The sequence below is a fragment of the Elgaria multicarinata genome, chromosome 7 (assembly GCF_023053635.1).
Source record: "Elgaria multicarinata webbii isolate HBS135686 ecotype San Diego chromosome 7, rElgMul1.1.pri, whole genome shotgun sequence".
NCBI lineage: Eukaryota > Metazoa > Chordata > Lepidosauria > Squamata > Anguidae > Elgaria > Elgaria multicarinata.
The window spans coordinates 5,301,378-5,324,437 of record NC_086177.1 but is presented as its reverse complement, the minus strand read 5'-3'; the positions used below and the strand labels follow the sequence as shown (position 1 = coordinate 5,324,437).

Sequence of the window (23,060 nt, the reverse complement as noted above, 5' to 3'; positions counted from 1 at the left end):
CTGGTCAACAGGAAGGCAGTCAAAAAGGGATGGCCAACTAACTCCCAATTTTCAATTATATATAAATGGTTTCCTAGGCAGTCTCCCAACAGATATTGACCAGAACCAAACCTTTCCAGCTGCAGCAAGGTTGCTGCATCATATCCCTTTAAATCATTCTCAAAGCTTTGGTATTTGCTTTGTCTCAGTCTCCAAAAATATCCCCATTTAGCCCCTCAGTGATTAATCATATTAATAATTGCTTTGAAAACAAAAAACCAAGCTTTTGGCTTAAGAAAAATGTTAAGTCACACAAGCACCAAAAGCATGAAATTGTAAGTGAAGGCACTTGGGCTTAACTTCCATGTAAGCAATAAATGTGTTATATAGTCTTATATATTGTGCACACATATATCTTAGCATGCATGCACCCACACTTTCCCTTGGTCTTTCAAGCCCAATTGCCTTCCTTTGAAGTTTGGGTTATTGATGGACCGATAACATTCAACATCCAACCATTATTATTATTATTATTATTATTATTATTATTTATTTATTTATTTATATAGCACCATCAATGTACATGGTGCTGTACAGAGTAAAACAGTAAATAGCAAGGCCCTCCCGCATAGGCTTACAATCTAATAAAGTCATAGTAAAACAATAAGGAGGGGAAGAGAATGCCAACAGGCACAGGGTAGGGTAAGCAGGCACAGGGTAGGGTATCAAAGATAATGTTGGATTACTATGAAGATTTGTTAAGTAACTTCGTGCCTCCATTTCAAGCAATTACTATACACTCCACATTGTGTTTAATATCTACAAAAGTACTTCCTTTTATTTGTCCTGACCTCCCACCAATCAGGTTCATGAGATGACTCCAGTTCTACTATTATGAGAGAGAAAATTTATCCCTACCACATTCTTCACACTATGCACAATTTTGTACACCTATATCATGTCACCCTTGTTTTTTACAAGCTAAATAATCCCAGCTCTTGTTATCAAGCGCCATAGCACCAGCAATTTACCATACACTCATCACGCCTGGAATGCAGTTCATCTCTCCTCTTCCCTTCCATGTTTAATTTCTTTTTGGAGTGGGGAAAGTCTTCCCCCCCTCCACACAAAATAAATGCGCTCCTCCCTCCCGTGTATTGCTGTCATTAGGGCAGTTCTCCGCTGAACCATGAAGGGGGAGGGATAGAGGTCCCATTTAACTCTATGTTCTTACTCCTGAGTAGGCATGACTAGGGATACATTTTTACCTTAAAATAAATGTGGAAAATGCACCCTTCTTGCCTGCAGCTCCCTCATTTTTAAAGATAAAGAGATGAAACTTGGGACCTTGAGAGCACTTAAGTAGATCTTTCAGCATGTCAAGATTGAATCAGGTCAGTTCATTCCTTGATTTTCTAGGATTGTTTAAATCCCCCCTTAAACCCTTTTCCTGATAGTCCACCAGTGCAAAATTCCACCTGTTTGCATTTCTGAAGGATCAATTTTCCTTTACTTTGATCATGTGAAGCTGTGTATCTCCAAGTTCATAAAATAGAGATCTGCTGGTTCTCTTACTCAAGAGTAAATCCCATTGATTTCAACTACATTTACATCCAAGTCATACTAAAATCTGATGCATGCTTACCTTTGAGTAAATCCCGTTGAATAGGGAGATTTACTAGTGTGGTTACTCAGAAGCTTTTTTTTAAAGTCTAAAACAGCAAACTGGAAAGAGGTGCTCTGCAACCCTATGCTTATTTCTGAGGTCTTCTGGGTTATCAGGAAAAAGGTTTAAAGGGGGAAATTTAAAAAATCCTTAAAAATTAAGGAATGAACCGATCTGATTCAAACTTGGCATAGCTAAAGCCCTCCTTAAGAGCAATCACTGTGCCAAGTGTCACAACTTTATCTTTAAAAATTACGCAGATGTAAGCATTTTTGTTAATTTCAATTTTTTTAAAAAAGCCCTTAAAATCAAACTTGGGGTGGCTAAAGCCCTCCTTAAGAGCTATCACAATGCCAAGTTTGATCTTTTTAAAATTACACAGATGTAAGCATTTTGGTTACCTTGGAGCAAAGGAGGGGACCTGAACACCTTTACAAAAGAAATTAGTTAAAATTATTGTTCAGCTGCCCGCCCTTTGAAATGAGCAAAACAAAACTTTGCTCCTCCTCCCCTGTAAACCTTTCCCAAGCCAAGGGACAGCAACAGTCTCGGCCCATGCACTCCCTCCTGCTTCCTACAAACAGCCTCCCTTCCTTGGAGTTTGTTTAATATGTTCTTAGGGGAAAGTGTGTTGTGTTGTTTTACTGTAATTGTGCAGTTTCAGGCTGCCATACTATTATATTTCTGCAGAAATAAATATTTTTTAAAAATAAAAAATTCTGCAAGGAAAAGGAGAATGCAGGGGGCAGGGCGGGAGATTTTGTTGGCATAGTAGCACTCCAGGTGAAAAGAAGAGCGCAACGATGCACTGACTTTAAAGTGCCCAGTGCTCGACTTGCTAAGGAAACGGTGGGGTGGGGGAAAATCCCAGATGAAAACTGGATTAAAAAAAAAGTAGATGTGATGGAGCTCATCTTTCCTCATAGGGGAGATGCTTCAGCTCCTTGATAATTTTAGTTGCCCTTTTCCCAGCGCTATAATATATATTTTTAGGTGTGGTTACCTGAACTGTACACAGTATTCTAAGTGTGATTGCACCATAGATTTCTTTAAAGGGAGTATGATACTGGCAGCTTTATTCTCGATTCCTTTTCTTATAATGCCTAACATTAGGGTGACCCTATGAAAAGGAGGACAGGGCTCCTGTATCTTTAACAGTTGTATTGAAAAGGGAATTTCAGCAGGTGTCGTTTGTATATATGGAGAACCTGGTGAAATTTCCTCTTCATCACAACAATTAAAGCTGCAGGTGCCCTGCCCTCTTTTAAAATAGTCACTCTAGTATAGCTCCTGCAGCTTTCACTGTTGTGATGAAGAGGAAATTTCACCAGGTTCTCCATATATACAAACGACACCTGCTGAAATTTCCTTTTCTATGCAACTGTTCAAGATACAGGAGTCCTGTCCTCCTTTTCATAGGGTCACCCTACCTAACATGGAGTTTGCCTTCTTCACAGCAGACTTAGGTCTGTACTGTTTCATTACTAATTCAAAGTGGTGGTCTTGACTTTTAAAGTCCTAAACCGGTTGGGTCCAGCTTATTTCTGGGACTGCCTTATGAACCTGCCTGTGCTTTAAGATTATCTTCAGAGGCCCTACTCATTGGCCTGCCATGAGTATCTGTACAATGGTGGGCTCTAGAGTCTGGGCCTTTGCAGTAGTGGCCTTTGGAATTCCTGCCCAAGGGATATGCAGCTTGCACCATCAATTGTTGTTTTTAAGAGTGTTTAAAATGTATTTATTTTCTTTAACTTTTAATTGTAATGTTTATATGCTTCTTTTGTTGGGTCATTTTTAAATTGGTTTTAAAATTAAGTTATGATTTTATGAACTTGTTACACAGAATTGTATATTTTATATTGGAAGCCACTTTGAGAAGATTGCACTATAGAAAGGCAGCTAAGAAATGCATTAAATAAATAACATTTGCTTTCTACAAAATACCAAATACTACTGATATGTTTCAATGCTTTATTCATATCATTCTACTACAGTTTTTAATATGCCAATAAAAACAAATAGAACTAGAAGGAATAAAGATTTGTTCTAAGGTAATACCAGATGCCAATTCTTTACTTTAGAACTTATTCCGAATACCAAATAATGGCTTGGATCTAGATTTAGTCATCCTTAGTGTACACCCATTGAAATTTATTTGATTTAACTTAATCATAAATGTCAGTTAGCTGCCATTTGTAATTTTTCACCTCAGGCTTCTAAACCTTTGAAATAAGGTTTGGCTTGATATTAGAAATGGGAGGAAACCTCCAGGTACACAAGTGTTTTCTTGAGGCCTCAGATTTCAAATATGAATTATTCTTCAGGGGTACTTTGGGATCTCCTTTGGAGACCATGGACACAGGCTTCTTTCATTCTTCTACTGCATTTGGTGCCTTCCTTCTTTTCCTTTCCTAGGCCTAATACTAGCTTGCATTCCAAATCTCATCAAGGGTTAAACTTGCTTGCACTCAAAGGCTGGGTTCGGATGACACTTTAGTCAACAGAGGAGGAAATAATCAACTCACAGTGATTTGTTGCGCATGCGCAGGTACTCCCCACACATGTTGCCCCACCCCAGTCGAGCAGCTGTGGCTCCTGTTGAGTAAGCTAATAATCAACATGGTGATTGAGTGACATTGTGCCCGCCCCTTTCCATGTCCTCCCTCAGGCCTCCCAGTGGCCCACAGGGATCCATAAGACAGCACTTGCCCACGGGGAATCCATACTTGCCCATAGGGAGCCATAGGACAGCATTTGCACATGGGGAAACATAGGACAGTACTTGCCCATAGAGAAATCATACTTGCCTATAGGGATCCACAGGATAGGGCTGTGGAGATGTAGGCTCTTTTCAGCATATGTGGTGGAACTGAGCTAAAATAAAAGTTTTTTGAACTTAATTTTTAATGAAATTGAAAAGATAACTGGGAAAAATGTTATTAAATTCCCAGTATTAGCACTGTTAGAATTATTTCAGGAGGATAATGAAAAAGTTCTATTTAAGTCATTAATATGATTTCTTTTGGTTGTTGCCAGATTGGTAATTCTTAGATACTGGAAGGATTTGGCTGTCGTCACACTAATAAATTGGTATAGCAAAGTTTGGCACACAGCCTTAATGGAGAAACTGACCAATAAACTGGGATTTGTAAGAGGAACAAGATCTAAAGACACATTTAATACATACAAATAAATAAATAAATAAATAAATAGGCATTGCTTTGTGGTATATACAACTTGGTTAGAATGAGAGAATAAAATCCCAAAAGTATTTTAATTTTTTTGTTGGCATAATGAAAAGTATCTCTCCTGTGGTGGATTAATTTTTGCTAATTTTTTTCTGATCTATAAAGAAAGGAAGGAGATGTTTAAGATCTGAAGAATGATATATATTTTGTTATATAATACATACTGTAATAGTTATAATAGGTTCACTGATTTCCAGTGAGATAGGGGGATGGGAGGGATAATCATGTTCAAGTTTATTTTGTCTCCATTTCTTTATTTCTGTATGAAATTTATTTACAAAAAAAACAAACAACAAACAAAAAGGTTTCAGCTGAGCCTTAAAAACTGAGATTGAAGGAACAGTCCACAAATGACACTATTAATATTATTAATAATACAGTACAAAATAAGGCAACAAAAAAAGGTAGTGTTGCATCCATCTCCGTGTAAAAGGGGGAGCTATCACTGTGCCAAAATACACCCTCCAATTTCCAGAAAGTTCTCTTCCTCCATGAAAAGACTTCCATTTTTCTGCCTCATTCTCAGGGCGTTTTGTCATTTATTTTAAATGTGTGTTGGTGATGTTTTTGGCCTCAATCACTGTGAGGTGGTCAAGGGCACTGTGTGTGTATCATTCCCCCTCATCCCCTCATTACACATCTCTCCACTGCTGTGTCATTTCCCAGGCTGCCTGCACTTCCTGATCTGAAGAGGCCCAATGGGAGGATTAAATTCATAGTCTCTTCCCCTTTGCAGGAATTGTGGGAAGCCAAGGAGGCTACAGGATGTCAGAGAGATGGTTGTACAATGAAAGACAGGACGATCATGCACAGTCCTCAGCCATCTCATGTGTAAGGAAAGCACAAGAACCCTAAACCAAATCCATGAGAATTTCTCCAAAATTTCTTGTCCTTTGAATTTCTTTTCAAAAGCAATTTCCTTTCTATCAAATTGAATGAGAATGGTTGAAATTTTCATAAGTGAAATTTTTGGCACAGCACTGCTTAGGGTACGATTGGCTGATTATTTATTATTCATTCATTTATTTATTTATTGCATTTTTATACCACCCAATAGCCAAAGCTCCCCACACGATTCACAAAATTAAAACCATTCAAAGTATAAAACAAACTGTATTCAAACATGATATAAAATACAATATAAAAGCACAACCAAGTGCTTTGAACACACTAAAAACAATATCATTCAATTTATTATTTATTTATTATTACATTTATATACCGCCCCATAGCCGAAGCTCTCTGGGCGGTTTACAACAGTTAAAAATGGTAAACATTAAAAAATATACAAAATTTAAAAACCCATCAGAAACATAAAAACAGTATCCATTTAAAAACAACAATTCTGGGGTCCATTAAAAACAAACTTAATGTTGTTAAATGCTGTTAAAATGCCTGGGAGAAGAGAAAAGTCTTGACCTGGCGCTGAAAAGATAAAAATGTCGGTGCCAGGTGAGCCTCATCCGGGAGATCATTCCACAGTCGGGGTGGGGTGGGACACCACCGAGAAGGCCCTCTCCCTTGTTGCCATCCTCCGAGCTTCCCAATAAGAGTACCAAGTATAATTCAAACTATGGCTTATAACTGTGCAACACAGGAATCATAGAGCTCATATGACTAAGAATGCCATGTTTCCCCTACGGGCAACCATGGTTTCAATATAGGGAGGTGCTGTCTTATGTTTCCCTATAGACAAGTATATTTTCCCTATGTGCAAGTATGGTTCCCTATGGGGTGGTATATTTTTCTTATGTGCAGGTATTATCCTATGGTTTGCTATGGGCAAACACTGTCCTATGTTTCCCTGTAGGCAAGTATGCTTTTTCTATGGGCAAGTGCTTTCCTATGGATCCCTATGGGCAAGTATGGTTTCTCTATGGACAAGACCTGTTCTATGGATCCCTATGGGTAAGTGCTTTCCTATGGATCCCTATGGGCAAGTATGGTTTCTCTATGGACAAGGACTGTCCTATGTTTCCCTATGGGCAAGTGCTTTCCCATGGATCCCTATGGGCAAGTATGGTTTATATTGTCATTTCTTTTACTACAACTCAGCAAAAGGGCTGGTGCTACCATAGAGGCCACTCAGGCGGCTGCCTAGAGCGCGAAGCTAAGAGGGGCGCTGGGCACAGTGCAGTACTCATGCGCGTTGGCTGTGAGTCAGCCCAGCCCGCCCGAGGATTCAGCTGGGCCTGGGCGGGCAAGATGGCACCCCACGCCTGCACAGCCGAAGCAAAGCCAGGGATGCTGGGGTGGGGGTAGGGTGGCTCCATGTTCGGACTTCCAGAACGCGCCTGGAAGAGAGAGAGAGAGAATGTATGGAGGGCATGGGGTCTTTGAGTGAATGCATGTGTTCATGCGTGTGTTTGTTTGGAGTGAGTGATGCTGAGTGTGTGTGTGCACGTGCGTGTGAGTTGGGGGGGTGATTTGGAGGTGATATTCCTATTAAATAATGCATTTTAGACCCATAGACATTCCTTTCCAATTTGTTTGCTATAATTGGCATGACGTATTTCTTGCACTTTAAAATAAATTTAGCAGTTTCAAGTTTTGTGCTTATTTTTTCCAGGAAACATATGTTCTTAAAAATCAAAGTTGGCATTTTGTGTGTGTGTGTGTGTGAGAGAGAGAAAGTAGCTCACCTTGCCTAGGGCGCAAAATAGTCTGGCACCAGCCCTGCTCAGCAAGAAGTATAAAATTAGCCTAGCAGGATGCAAGTATGGCTAGGGTTTTGTTTTACATGGAGGAGCATTCAAAATCCCATCCTGCCCTCCCTGCAAACTGAGGTGGTAAAACCGCCCCCGTCCCGTCACTTCAGAACTCGGCCACCTCGTCCTGTGGCACCAAGCCTGCTTCTGTTATAAGACGCGGGCGGGACCGGTTTGGGTGAGCAAAGACACCGAAGGGATCCCGTGACGTCGTGAGGAAGACGTCTCCGTAGTGCCACTCCGCCTCTTGCAAGGAATAAATAAACAAAGCGCGGGCGCCTGCCTGCTTGCTCATTCGCACTCCGCCCAGCGAAGCGAATCCTCCCATTACCGGCGCAAGCAAGAGGCCGCAGCCTACAACACTTCGCGCGGGGTGGTACGGTCAGAGCACCTGGAGAAAGAGGAGGGGCTGCCGCAAGTGGAGCCGGCAGGAGTTGCTCCTCCTCCTCGCCGCCGCCGCCTTCTTGTCTTCCTCCGCAGCTCCGCTTTCTGGCCTAGTCGCGCTGCCGCCGAGGACGGTTCCCGAGGTGAGGTGCGGTGCGGAAGGCGCCTTGGGTCTCCGGGCATCTCGGCCGCAGGGCCCGAGCGTGAGGCTGCTTGGCCCCTTCTTCCCTTCCGTCCTCCTCTGTTGAAGGGCGGCTGCCTGGGCGGCCTTATGGGCGGCCTAGCGCAGCCACCCGCTTCCTTCCCCTTGACTTTGGGCCTCTGAGGTCGGCTCGTCCGCGCCGCTTGTCTGCTCTAATGCCTGCCCTCAAGGCGGGGCAGGGCGGGCCGGGCCGGGCCGGGCTGGGGGACGGGGCCACGGCGCACCCCCCCCCCCGGTTCCGCTCCTTCTGAGTGGGGAGAACCGAATCCCCTTTGTGTTCTCCTCCCGAGGGCCGTTTTCTAAGGAATCTGTTGCTTGAGGTTCTCCCTCCCTCCCTCCCTCTTAGGCGCTTCACGCAGCAGCGCAGAGAAGGCCGACATTGAGCTGCCGGAGTTGAAATTGGGCGTTTTGCTGCTCTGAAGCTGCAGAGGGGCCCGCAGGCCTGTTCTTCCTCCAGGCAATAAATAGCATGGCATTATTTCTCCTTTGCTCATCTCTAGAATAGCGGTCCTTGGCACCCTTTGCTCTTTGGTTTGCCCTCATGTTCTCCGGGTTGGAAAGCTCTCTCTCTCTCTCTTTCTCTCCCTACCGCAAATAAACTTGTCTAAAACTATCTCCAGGATGGTAGAGGCGCATAGTTGTTAAAATCAAGACTTTGAGAATTTCTGTGAGTGTCCAATTCAAGTAAAACCAGGATTTATTTATTTTCATCCTGCAGATGTGAGGAAGAAAGTAAAGTACTTATTTCTCAAAATAACTTGGTATCTGCTTCACCCTCTCTCTGCTCGTTGATTGTTTTTCATCCTTAAGTCTGAATAGATAGTATTTTACTCAATTATGTTCTTGGGGACTATCTTTTGATAAAGTAAACTTGCATGTTTATATTTGGGAAGTAATTTGTTAAAATGCAACTTCTTCAGTTATGTTTCTGGGAAGACTGTTTCAAGGGATGCCTAAAATGTTTGTGGAGGACAAATTCGATGTGAGAAATAAAGGCTTCTGTGAGCCTTCAAGGAGGATGCTACTTATCACATCTCTGTATGGCTTACTGCTCTGCCTCCTTTCTGTTAGCCTCCTCTGTGGTCAGATTTTTTTTCCTTGTGCCTCTACATTGGATGTGGCTGTGTAATTCGGTCACTCCTCATGTAGACATATAGCAAAATTACTTGCTTGCACAGTTGTCTTTTGTTTCCCTGCATGAATCATTGTTCTGGATTTTTCTCCCTTCTATCAGATCAGTGATTTGTGGAAACAAAGTGTAAGATTCTCTTGGGGCAGATAATTACTACACGCTCTAGAAGTAAACCTTTTTAGATGTAAGAGTTTAAAAAAATATGTCTCAAATTTTGATTAAGAAAACTGTACTTCAGCTATTAAAACTTTAAACTTTTAAGTACTGATCTTGCATTTTGGCGGGGATCCCCTCCCCCACTTTTTTGGGATTGGAGAGAGGTGTGAATTGTGTATCTTCAGTTCCTGGACTGTGGTTCAGCAGCAGATATAGCACTGGTTGCCTGGCAATAGGAAAACAGTATCTGTAGGCCCAGTATTTTGGAGCCCCAATGCCATTGTGACAAGGATGGTGCTCTTGGCCAGAAAGGATAGGGTTGCTTCACAAAAGGCCTGGAGGGTGCTGGTTTCTTTGGTTTCTCATGGGCTCTTTAATGTTTCCTCCATACATACTAAGAAAAAATATTCTATTGTATGGATGTGTGTTGGAAAGAGTAGCTTCTAGCTACTTTTACTATGCTTCTAACTTGGAAACTTGAATGTGTGGTATTTGTACTGCCACGTTGGTCTTTAAAAGGCTAAGACAGGCTAGAATAGTATGGAAGTGAGTAACTGGTAATAGTGGTAGAAAGTGTAGGGAGATGTGGCAGGGAACGGCTTACCCTTCCCAGAACTGTTCTTTGTTTTAAGGCCATCTAGGGTGCTGATTGCAGGTGACATACACATAATATTCAGCAAATTATTATTATTATTTTGCATCTGCTAGGCTATGGCAACAGCCCATTTGAATGTAAACAATGCAGAGTGTTTCTGTCCCTAATTCCTCTTGCTGCCCTAATCTTGTTTAGGAGAGTCCATATCCCCATAAGAAGAGCTTAAATGCTAATGTGCCTTCATTTCTGTAAGCCAGTCTTGCAAAGAAATGTGGCCATTTGTGTATTTTGAGTACATATGCCCTTGGGAACTGCTCCAGAAATGTTTATGTATTGTGAGATAGGATCATTTAGGGCATATTTCACTCAAGGTAGCTTGCAATTTTTCCCATTCTCTGACATAAGGTCCAACATTCAATACACTGAATAGACTTGATTATAGATATATCTGCTATCTGTTGAGTATGAAGGACAAAATGGGTGTCCAAATTCCTAAAGAGCCCTGACAACTTTAAATACTTTTTGCACACTTGGCATTTGGTCATGATGATGTCTGTCTTCATCTTATTTTGTTGCTCAAATTAATCTACCGTTCTAGCAACCATCCAGTGTCTATAGGCTGATGCTTTTCCATCTAGTATGACAGTTCGTCCTTTGGCCTTGATACATGCATTCAACTGTTTATGTGCTTGATTGATAGGAGTGGCTGAGAATGCCCACTTGCTTTTCTGTCCTGTGAATTTTCCAGCATTAAACGCCTGTGAAACATCTGGATGCTTTCTTAGTAATTCATATCCCTTAGGAATCCATCAAGCATAATTGTTGTGGTCAAGAGTAAAAAGCCATGTGACAAGTGCTTCTAGAACAGCTAGGTACTTGTCATTTTCTACACACAAAGAATGCACATACACCAGAATGGAAAGTTCCAGTGACAATACAGTTGACCAGCAATGAAACTGAACATCCTCTTTTTTGTGCATACCAAGTATTGACGTCCATGTCCACTTTCTGTTCCAATGTATTGCTTATGGGCATGATGCTGTAGGATATCCAGTGCAGCAGCTTTAATCTGGTATGTCATGTGTTCTCAGTGTGAGATATTTTAAGGAATTATTCTGCTCTTCCAGTTTTTGCAATATTTGCTTCTAGCAAAGTTTTCCTCCAACCACTTCCTTACAACCAGTCACCTGCAGTCTTCCAAGCCTTTATCTCTCTATAAAAGGCTATTTCCATTGAATTTGTTTTAACAGTTGCATGCAATGGCTCATCAAAGGTTATGGATGGTATTTGTCCACTGTGTTAAACATTCTTAACAGCATCCATCATCGTTGCACGGAGCATCACAAAAAACAGTGGCAGCAGTTTTCTTCACAGGCTGGTGAACAGCTTGCTGGATAGACCATGAGGAATTCTTGTAGCTAAGTTGTTGATCATAAATAAGTTTTCTTATTCTTATTCTTTCTTTTCACATGAAATGTAAAGAGGATGTTTCAAAGTGGTGATCATGGTCACTGGAATGGTGACAAGATCAAATGTATATCTTACAGTCTTGACAAGATCAGAGGTACATCTGTATGGAAGTATGGTAGTGGTCTAGTTGTCTTAACACTTGCTTCACAGTTAAGCCTCAGAAAACCGCATTCAATGCTCACATTTATATGAGAAGGGAGAATTCTGATCCATGGAAAGAATCTGCTGCAACTGTTAAGTTGGAATTGTTGTTGTCTCTTGTTGTCAACTACTGCTGTAGCAAAGACATTTCTGTATAAACTAGGTGAACTGTGGTGTTGCTCATACACACCACTGTCCAACTGAGAGGAGAGATGAAGAACACAATTGTATGAAATGCTCAGACCAAAAACAAGAGAACTTGTCAATGCGTCCTCTCTCTTGTTGGAGCATGTAACATCAGTGTCATGTAAATGTGAAGTGATGCCTCAATATCTGTTCTGTGTCTAACTGGTTGGGTTTCAATTTCCTCTTCTTCATGCAGTTATACTTCAGGAGCTGGACTAATGCTAATACTGCAGGTGCATTTGGCTGATATGAATTATTCTTAATGTTAGGCCCCTCAAGTTTAATTGCCTGTTTACTAAGACATTTAATACATTGTAGTACATGGTACCTACCTGAGTCACTGCCCCTGAACCCATTAAGCCCCATATCCCCCTCTTACTGTCCCATCCTGAGGCTAGCTAAAGCCAGATCATACTAGATTGTGGGAAAGGGATCCTAGCTATCAATCCCTGCTCACAAGGAACACCACATGTGGAAAACTTGCATCCTTTATCAATTGGCATGGACTGAAAGGAAAAGACATGGGATTGCCACCCAGTCACCCCAGCAGATTCCTAGTGGCTCAATAGATAGCAGATGTTGTGTCCCTTATGGTAGCAGCTCCATGTTAGCTTCAACTGTTGCATAATTGTCTGTCATGCAAGGGTGCAGGAACCTGCCTGGAACAAGTAGACAATTTCATGGAGGAACAGCCCAGAACATCTTGATCACTGTTGCTGGTTATGGGGGTCTCCATTGATCAAAACTGATCTTGTATCTGTAAGAGTGGCCAGTGAAAAGCAATGAGAGACAAACACAAAGTGCATTTAGTAATAGTCCGCAGCTGGAAAAAATACTCCCTCAACCTGGATGCGCAGTAGGCATTTGTGAGGATACTCAGCCTTCCCTCCCTCTGTAGGGCAGAGGCTGTAGGGACTGTGAGTAAAGTCACCCCTTTCCCCTTGGGGGTTGTAGAGGAAATCTTTCTACAGCCCTATATGGGCAGTCAATAGTTGCCTTACCTTAACATGTGAAGAGGGCTATGCCATGTAGTTCAACCCGCAGCGTAGCCAGCATTTGTGTACTGTGCAAATGTCTGCAGGTGGGGAGCCAACACAAATACAGCTACTGGCACGTAGGCTCCCTCCCTAAAGACTTTTGCATTGTATATACAGATGGCAGGGGGTGGACTACATAATGCATATGACGTGGTGGGGAAGCTGTATAGCACAACCCCATTTCCTGCTTGCCTCTTGGAGTACTTTCTGAATGTCTGATTAGAACTAGTGTTTGGCTGTAACATGGAAATAATATGAAATGTGTTTCATATATTTATAATTCTATGTGTGTATACATTTATATTGATTTGTTTGCTCTTGTGAGCCACTTTGAGCATAGTCTGGAAAAACAGCATATAAATAAATGATGATAATGATGATAGAGTGAAATGGTAGTTAGTCCCAGGCAAGTGGATGGAGTGGGCTTGCTTGTCCCATCTCTCCCTCAGCTACAGTCAGGTGGAATGTCTAGAGAGGACAAAGGCAGCTCAGCCTGGATTTCATGAAGGAACAAGCTCAGCTATAGGGAATTCACAAGTGAGACCTCCAGCAAAATGTTGTAGTGTACCTTCACTTAGGAGTTGACCTAGGAGTTGTCCTGTGCAAGGCTCCATCCAGACTGGAAAGGGTGTTTTCTTCCTTGCCCCTTTCTTTTAAAACTTAATCATGGGATTAACTACTTTTAGCATCAGTTCATACCTACCAATATCATAGTTCAACCAACGATTAACATTTCTCAGATGTCCATCTAAATTACAATGTTCATCCATATTGATTTTACTAAAATGCCACCTTATTTTGATATTTATCCAATGCAGCTACGTAGCATTTTAAAAATTATTTGCAATGTAATACATGTTTTGGTAATGTTGACAAATCAAACCAAATCCGTCGGATGTAATTTCATGGAACTTTGTTCTGAAGGACATCCATGATATAAATTTATCTTTTTAAACCATTATCACAGCCATACTGATTTGTAAGTGTGATAATACCACCTCACATAGGGAATATTGAATCCCCCATTCCCCATAATTCACACAGACTATATTATTATTGAATCTAGACTCTTTATGAAAGGTCGACCCCATATAACTGAAAAATATCCAGGTCACTCCATCATTGACAAATGGTTTAATTTTTTTATTTACAATGACAAACAAGAAAATACATCAAATTATTGACAGAGAATAGTACATGTAATGTTTTTTCCTCTTTACAGGGAAAAACATAGGTGGAATTTATTGGCTGCCTACAAATTTTTCTTAAGGTTCTCTATAATAACAAATTATATTTAGGGCACAGTCCTATGGGTTGCATCTTCAGTTATCATAAGCCCTCCAAACTCAGAGACTTACGAGTATACAATAGAGGGCAGGTGGAGCGGCAGATGTGATCTTTGCCACCACACCCTCCTGGCCTGTCTAGATGGGGCATTTCGGAGGGGAGGGAAGGCAGGCAGCTGGAGTGGCCTCAGGATAGCTTGTCTCCTGGCCTCTCCAGTTTCCTCCCCTCCTTACCTACTAAAATGCCCCCTTTTCACCCTCTCTGAGGTCGGGTTTCCAACCTCTGAGAGCAGATGGTGCGGTTCTTTTTGCCCTGGCTGTGAGCTGGAGGGGGGTGGATCTCCAATTCCTCCCTCAGAGGTCAGAGAGTTGCCTCTGACCTCAGATCAGGAAATCCAAACTATCCTGTGCCTCCTCAATCACTGTCTAGGGGCTGTAGGTTTGCTCCCTTAGTCTCTGTTCCATAATCTGATGAAAGGCTTTGATAAATATTGCTTTGTATGTTTATGTTTTGTATCTAAAGTAAAATCATGCCATATTTTATAGAACATACACAGATATTTTGCCTTTGCCTTTAGCTAATTTCAGTTGGTAATTCAGTTTTTCTGCCATGACTGTTTTCTATAGCTCGATGTACCCAGAGTTCAGTGTTAGACATTCTGCAGTTTCCCAGCTTTTAGCAATTAACCTGCGAACTGTCATCAGCGTGATCACAATTTATTCCCTAGATGTTGTTTTTGCATCTTGTTCTTCCTATTTTGGTAATAGAACCAGTGCTGATGTAAGATATAGATTGATATGTAATATTTACCATTTTTGAGAATATCATGTTCCAAAATTAAAACATAATAAGGGTGATAACACTCAACCACAAAGATTCACTTAGAGATGTAAAATAGAAGCAATCAGGACATGATCACCACACATGAATATATAAACCTTGTTGATAGTAATTTGTCTAACATTTTGAATTATTTCTGTTTGCTATCCTTGCCAGATGTACGGGTGTAATGTATCATCAGGGTAACAATATAACAAATTCTCCCTAAGAATTATTAGGATTGCTTTCATTGAGTCATCCATAATCCATACATTTTGCTCTATTGTTATCCCAACATCATCTTCCCATATTATTTTTCAGAAAGATGTGAATACATTTTAGACTAATGCTTTGTATTGGCCATATGTTATAATAATATACGTTTAAATTTTGGTCATATTTCTAGTCATACTTTGTGTTACTTTGTGTTGCCTTCTTCAACCTGGCACCTCCAGATGTGTTGAACTGCAACTCCTATAATTCCAGCCAGGATGGGGAAGGATATACTAGAGGATTCATAGTAAGATATATTTGGTGAAGGAGAATTCAATTAATTTGCATTCCCTGACGCATGTTTAATTTTGTTACAGTAAGAGAGGTTTCGTTTTCATAGAAATCTCTTGTTCTAGAAAATCCTTTTTCTTTCCGTTTTACTTACTGATCTTGTTTATCTTCACAAGCAAAATCTGGATGCAACAGAAATTGAAGCAATGGGGCTATTTCTGGAATTTATTTATTTATTAATTACATTTCTATACCGCCCAATAGCCGGAGCTCTCTGGGCAGTTCACAAATTTATTTTTTAATTTCTTCCAAAAAATTTAATGTGTTGTATAAAAAGGGGTTATCTACCCATTTCAAACTTCATATTGCCCCCTGTGAATAAAATGTGTTCAATTAATAGTGAATCTCCCCATAGCTTCTCTGAGGCACTCTCTAAATATTTATGGATACTTGGCTGTACCCACCAAGATGGATCTTGATGAAATCGTATATACCTGAACAATATTTGGCCACAGATTTCCCACCTCAGCAGTGGGACGTCTCATAGGTATATAGAACCTATTCAACTGCAGTATGTAATAATTTCAGCTAAGCTAGTTCAAATACTGCAGAGTGTACAATATGTTTTGAAGAGCAATTGACTAGAGATAATAGAAACAGCAGCCCCTTCTGACCAGAAATGACAGTGATCATCTAGACTTAAACCCAATTCTTATCTAAAGACCTAATAGTTTGCTATCATAGATCATGGGAGACACAAGGATGTGAGTCAAATATAGTACAGAAATTTACACAAAAAATGAGATTAAGTAAGTTTCCTATCTTTGTTTGATCCTATCCTTGTAAGAGTTGGGCTGAGTTAGTCCCAAAATATTTTTTAATGAATTTTAATTTGTCTACAACTAAGACTTGTTTTCTTGGCAACTTCCCATGATATCTAGATTTTCTGGATATAATAAAATACTAGTTGACATTATTAAATACGTTAATATGTTCTAGTTCAGGCTATTCACCCATTGCTATCTTAATTTTTAGGCTAGGGGTAGCACATGACTCCTACAGTGAAGATACATATAGTATATTGCTTCAACAATATTGCAAGTTGGAAGAGGAGATGGGACAAGTTGCTGAGGCATGGCTTGAGTGCCAGAAGAGAATAGAGGATTATGTTGATGAACAGGTAAGAATATTATATTGGGGTGTGTTGCTTTCTTATTGTCTTATCAGAAGTGTGTAAAGATATATGCAGTGATGAAGGATTTTCAGAGAAAAATAAGTTAGGCAAATTTACACAGGGTTGCTTGTATCAGAAAAATTTCAAATGCTCTAAAGAGGGATCTAATTTAATGTCTTTATTTTATTTGTATATAATAAACAACAAAGTACCCCATGCTAATTTTTTGTCACAAGCTTTTAACCTGAAATATTTGAGGTGGAAAAATTAAAGCAGATTTCATGTGGTTTCAATGATATATTATATTGACAAGTATTAGAATACTTGTAAAAATGTAAAGACAATAACATTACTTCCCTTACATTGTTGAAATTTAAGAAAAACAAACAAATGTATTGAAAACTGTTGACACTAATTAATTTTAGCAGCCCAAAGAACTGTGCATGATATGCTGAGGAACACTCATCTTTTCCAGTAGATTTCTACTCTCTTCTACTACGGTTGTTGGTGAGGGTGGGGGTTAGTTTCCCTGTTGCTCCTTATCACTTCCATTTCACACAGATATATAGATAGATAGATAGATAGATAGATATATTTCAATGACAATTTGTGAAAGCTAGATCTATTTATATAATATTTATGTGTGCATCATATGTATGAACATCCATGTGGGGAGCAATACTATGCCCACTAGACAATGTCTGGGAGATATTGGATATTTCATTTGCCTGACTCTGAGATCGGAGAGAAGTAACTGTGCTCCCCGCACCCTCCTTTGCCCCCTCACAGCCAGTGCGGAAAGAACTGTGCTGGCTGCTGCTCCAGGCTTGCAAATGCGAGCTTGTAGGAGGTGAAGAGGGTTGTTCCGGGATGGGGAGGGGTGGAGACTATGGATGTGGGGCAGCAAAGTATCCTGAGCTGTCCCCAGCCTCCTGCCCTCCCACTCCCCGAAGCCTCTGTAAAATGCAGAGCGGGAGGGGTGAAATCACAAAATGAAACAAAATGGCAGAACAAGAGATTATTAAAATATAAACAAACCCAGGTAAAAAAGACAGTGATAAAATATCATTTAAAAAAATCTCATAGGCTAGGAGGTAAAGTCAAGCCTTTAAAGTTTCTTTTCAACAGAACGCTTTTACTACTTGCAGTGGAAGGCCGTCAAGGAGGAGATAAAATGGATATCCCTAAGCAGTTCTTATGGATCAGTAACTGATTAAAGAACAGAAAGCAGAGAGTAGGAGAAATAAATGATAAGTTCTCTCAACAGTGGGAAGTAAATAGTGGGGTTCCACAGGGATCGGTATTGAGACCAATTCTTTTCAGCTTGTTTATAAATGATCTGGAATTAGGAGTGAGCAGTGAAGTGGCCAAGATTGTTTTGTTGTTTATTCGTTCAGTCGCTTCCGACTGTTCGTGACTTCATAAACCAGCCCACGCCAGAGCTTTCTGTCAGCTGTCGCCACCCCTAGCTCCCCCAAAGTCAAGTCTGTCACCTCCAGAATATCATCCATCCATCTTGCCCTTGGTCGGCCCCTCTTCCTTTCGCCTTCCGCTTTCCCTAGCATCAGCATCTTCTCCAGGGTGTCCTGTCTTCTCATTATGTGGCCAAAGTACTTCAGTTTTACCTTTAGTATCATTCCCTCAAGTGAGCAGTCTGGTTTTATTTCCTGGATAATGGACTGGTTTGCCGACACCAAATTATTTAAGGTGGCTAAAACAAAAAGGAATTGTGAAGAACTCCAAAGAATCTCTCCAAACAGAGAATAAACCACATCTGCCACTTGGATGCCCAATGTAAGCAAGTGTAAAGTTATGCACATTGGGGCAAGAAATCCCATCTTCAAGTAAAACCTGATGGGAACTGAGCTGACAGTGACTGACAGAGAAAGAGACTTTTGGGTTGTGTTGGACAATTTGATGAAAATATCAACCCATTGTGTGGCTGCTGTAAAGAAAGCAAACTTCATGTTAGACATTATTAGAAAAAGAAATGATAATGGTGTACAAAATTGTGCATTGTAAGGAGAATATAGATAGAGAGACATTTTTCTCTCCCACAATAGTAGAACACGGGGTCCTCCCATGAAGTTGATTGGTAGGAGATTCAGGAGAGTTAAAAGGAAGTACTTTTTCACACAGCGCATAAACTATGGAATTCAGTACTACGTGGTAATGGCCACCAATTTGGATGGCTTTAAAAGGGGTTGGATAAATTCCTGGAGGGGAAAGCTATCAATGCCTACTAGTCCTGAAGATTAGGTGCTACCTCCAGTATTAGAGGTAGTAAACCTATATGCACCAGTTGTTGGGGAACATGCATGGGAGGGTGCTGTTGCACTGTGTCCTGTTTGCGGGTTCCTGGTCGATGGCTGGTGTGAACAGAGTGCTGAACTAGATAGAGCCTTGGTGTGATCCAGCATGGCTCTTACATATGTTCTTACATTTCAAAGCCTGGGTGTGGCAGCAGAAAAAGTAATAGTGATTCTTGAGTATGGTGTTATCAAATCAGGCGATTGCAGGACTGTGAAGCCCTGCTCCATGCGTTCATATACTTATGTGGCACTCACTGTTCGTTGTCTTGATTACCACATTACTGGTGAAGTTCACAGATAAGGCATATAGAATTTGATAGCTAGTGTTAAAATTATTTAAGTATTTTTTAACTTTTTATTTACATAAATATATACTTTGCACTTCAGCTCGAAAAGGTTTCCAGAGAGGCTAAATTAAAATAATCAAATTAAAATAACACTTAAGCAGGTCCCTGGGTGATTCACAGCAATTTTTTGTAAACTACCCAGAGAGCTTCTGCTATGGGGTGGTATAGAAATTTAATAAATAAATTAAATTAAAACCATAAAATACAATATAAAAGTTTAAAACTTCAGTACAAACTAAAAACAAAATAAACCTAGCAGCAATTTGAAGTTTTAAAATTACAGTAACAGATTTTAAACAGAAACTGAAAGACTGAAATATCTGGGAAAATAAGATTTCCACCTACCACTGAAAGGAGCACAATGTAGGTGCCAAGCGAGCCTCTTTGGGAAGTTTATTTCACAACCGGGGTGCCACAACAGAAAAGGCCCTCCTTAGTAGCCACCAACCTGACTTCCTTTGTGCCCCCCACCGGGGGAGGACCGCTGAGGATGATCTTAGGGAGGTGTATATGAAAGTAGGCATTCCTTCAGGAAACCTGACCCCAAGCCATTTAGGGCTTTGAATATTAATACCGGCACTTTGAATCAAGCTTGGAAATGGACTGGCAGCCAATGCAGATGGAAGAGTGCTGACATAATACAATCACATTGGTCAGACCCTGTTAACAATCTTCTGTTTTGGACCAGCTGATGCTTCTGGACCATTTTCAAAGGCAGCCCCATGTATAACACATTGCAGTAACCCAGATGAGAGATCATTGCACTATGGATAATTGTAGTTAGGATATTCTGTCCAGAAAAGGACATAGTTGGTACCTAAACTGATAAAAGGTGTTCCATGCCACCAACTCTACCTGTGCTTCTAATGACAATGCTGGATCCAAGAGCACCCCTGAACTATGAACCTGATCCTTTAGGGGGAATGCAACCCCCTCCAGGACAGGTGGAACATCACTTAGCCGGGCAGATGAACCACCACTAACAGAATCTCCATCTTGTCTGGATTGAGTCTCAGATTATTGGCTCTCATCCAGTCCATTACCATGCCCAGGCACTGATTCAGAACAGCCACAGCCTCAGATGGATTAGATCAAAAGAAGATTTAGAGCTGGGTGTCATCCACATATTGATGATACCTCAGCCCACACTTCTGGATAACCTCCCCCAGTGGTTTCATGTAGATGTTGAACAGCATAGGGGATTGAATAGAACCCCATGGAATCCAATAGCATAGCACAGAGCAATAATTACCCAGCACCGCCTTCCATCAGTTGTCTGTTTTTATCTACTAGAGTATAGGGACAGCACGAAAAAGTGAATTATAAAAACAAATTCACACTTATACATTCCAGTTTGCTAACTAAAATATGGCTTTAATCAGTGTATATTTGGAGCTGTGGGTTTGATTTTATGAAACACAAGACATTGCTTCTGGAATGAAAAATCAGTGTCATCTTCCCTATCCTTTCTCTCCGTCCTTCCCTCCCCCCCCCTCGGCTAAATGAATCTAAGGTATATTTAGATCCCATACCCTGATTCTGGAGGTGAATATTCTCAAAACATTTAGGCCCTAGTACAAGACCTTTGGTAACAATTTTGTGGGAAACGATAAGGTAAGCATGTTCAGCTTCTCTGAGCACCTGAAATGATAATTGGGGGTTCTATTGAGCTTCAGGAAATAGTAAACCTGATCCACCCTGTTTGATCATGTAAAACGTACTACTTTGAGAGCAATCCTATGTCTTCTAGACGTTGTCCGGGGGAATTGTTTGGTTTCCTGGCTCTGAGCTCATAGAGAGGGCTCCAAACTGGGAACCAGGAAGCCATGCTCCCTACTCTGGTAACCATGCCGACTACCTCTCTGTGCTTGCAATATAGAGTGCAGCCATGTGGAAAAGGAGGCGTTCCCAGGGGCAGGGAAGGGAAGAGACTGGGGTGGCAGCCATATGACAATTCCTATGGCTACCCCAGCCTCCTTTTCTCCTCTTCACCGAAGCCTCTGCTAGACTGGCAAAAATGCCTATCTAGCTTAAATGCAGAGCAGGAGTAAGCCCCAGAGTTCAGAAGCTTATGAGTAGCCAGGGCACATCCCATAGGATTGCACCTTTATTGGTTTATATATACAAGTATTTATCATGTATTTATCAAGTATCTAACCATGGTAGCTTCTACAATACAAAAGGTAGAAACCAACTCAATTACATGTAATTGAATGGGTCATCCATATCTTTCCTCTACCTCCAAATACCATAATTCAAATTGATCATGCCTCCTTATGGCTTTAAGCTGCTAAATTCCTTGATCTGAAACCAATATGTTTCTTTATCATAAATGAGCATGTATATTCTGAAATCAGTGAAGTAGAAATTAAACAGCATTTAATCAATGAATTTGTCTTAATTTTGTTCCAGGTGGCACTGAGAACAAAACAACACTTTCTGAAAGAAGACTGGGAAGTTTTTAAACAGAGGCATATCATAGAAGAGGTAAAGCTATATACATGCATCATGCACAGCTCAATCCTATGCACATTTATTTAGAGGTAAGTTCCACTGTATTCAATTGAGCTTACCCCAGGCAGATGTGCATAGGATTGTTGCCGTCTTCATATGTAAAGAAATGGAAGATCCCTTGTGTGGTGTTTGGTGAGAATATTTTTTCTCCAAGTGCCCCCATTGTGTGCTCCACAAACCACCAACACGTAGAACATGTTTTGTTTCATTTGTTTTACATTTTTTTGAATATACCAAAAACCTACAATGTACACATATATCTATAATGCTATAAAACTTACCTTTATAACAGCCTTATAAATAAAGCTACATTTTATAGCCTAGAAATTTTTAACTACTTTGCTAAGAGGCTATTAACCCACCCACCCCTGTTTCTATGCCGATTGTGGAGGAAGGGAAGTCTCCTTCATGGTCAGAATAGAAACTCAGGCTTCTTAGCGGGCTAGTGCCAATTGGACTGGTGGAGGAGGGATGCAGATGAAGATAAAGCCAAGGCTCCATGCCTTGTTAACACAGTAGATGAAGGTGTTGGTAGATATTGGGAAGAGATGGAAGGAAAAATGAGCAGTTCAGTCTTATGATTAAAAATAACAATGCTGCAACAGAGCATGGGTAATGCGAGGGTTGTTTTAACCCTCAAATAGCTCCCAGCAGCAGAGTTCATACAACATGACACCCACCAGTTGGGGGTTGCTTATTCGTAATGGCGACTAACACACCTCAGCTGCTTGAGAGTTAATTAAGCCACAGTGGTCTGCCATATTGTGTGAACTAGGTCATTATATAGAAAGTTTCTGGGTACAGGTAGGTTCTCTTAAAGGAATGGAGAGGGCCCATGAATCAGCTCAGAAGTGGGTGTCTGGGAAGATGTATGTGTGTGAATTGTATAAGAAAATATGGGGAGGGGGCATGTCTGCAATGGCTCTGCTAACTGTTGGCATGTGGCCTCGATGTCGTGTCCCAGGGCCAATTCACCCTGCAGGACAAAAATGGTTCTCCGCCCCTGCATTAAAGCATCAAACACATTTGAACTCTAGGAATATGTAGAATAGGTCTGAATTTGGGTGAGGTGGTCATGGTGCTTGCCAGGTAGTGGAGGAGGAATGCATAAATTTAAAGTGAGCAGTCAAGTTGGATGTCTTGATGTCTTCCAGAAGTGCTCAGATGCTCAAAAGCATGAGAGATAGTGATGTAGATAG

The 23,060-nt window shown here is 40.8% G+C and overlaps 1 protein-coding gene across 2 annotated transcripts in view; it reads left to right on the top strand.

The window, feature by feature from the left end:
* The first annotated feature begins 8,019 nt into the window (after positions 1 to 8,019).
* Positions 8,020 to 23,060, top strand: part of FAM193A (family with sequence similarity 193 member A) — a 66,720-nt gene continuing 51,679 nt past the window's right edge. For both annotated transcript variants that reach the window (XM_063130142.1, XM_063130139.1), the window contains exons 1-3: positions 8,020 to 8,128; positions 16,550 to 16,694; positions 21,760 to 21,834. In XM_063130142.1, coding sequence (XP_062986212.1) covers positions 16,629 to 16,694; positions 21,760 to 21,834 — 141 coding nt within the window. In that variant the 5' untranslated portion in view covers positions 8,020 to 8,128; positions 16,550 to 16,628. The remainder of the gene's footprint in view (positions 8,129 to 16,549; positions 16,695 to 21,759; positions 21,835 to 23,060) is intronic.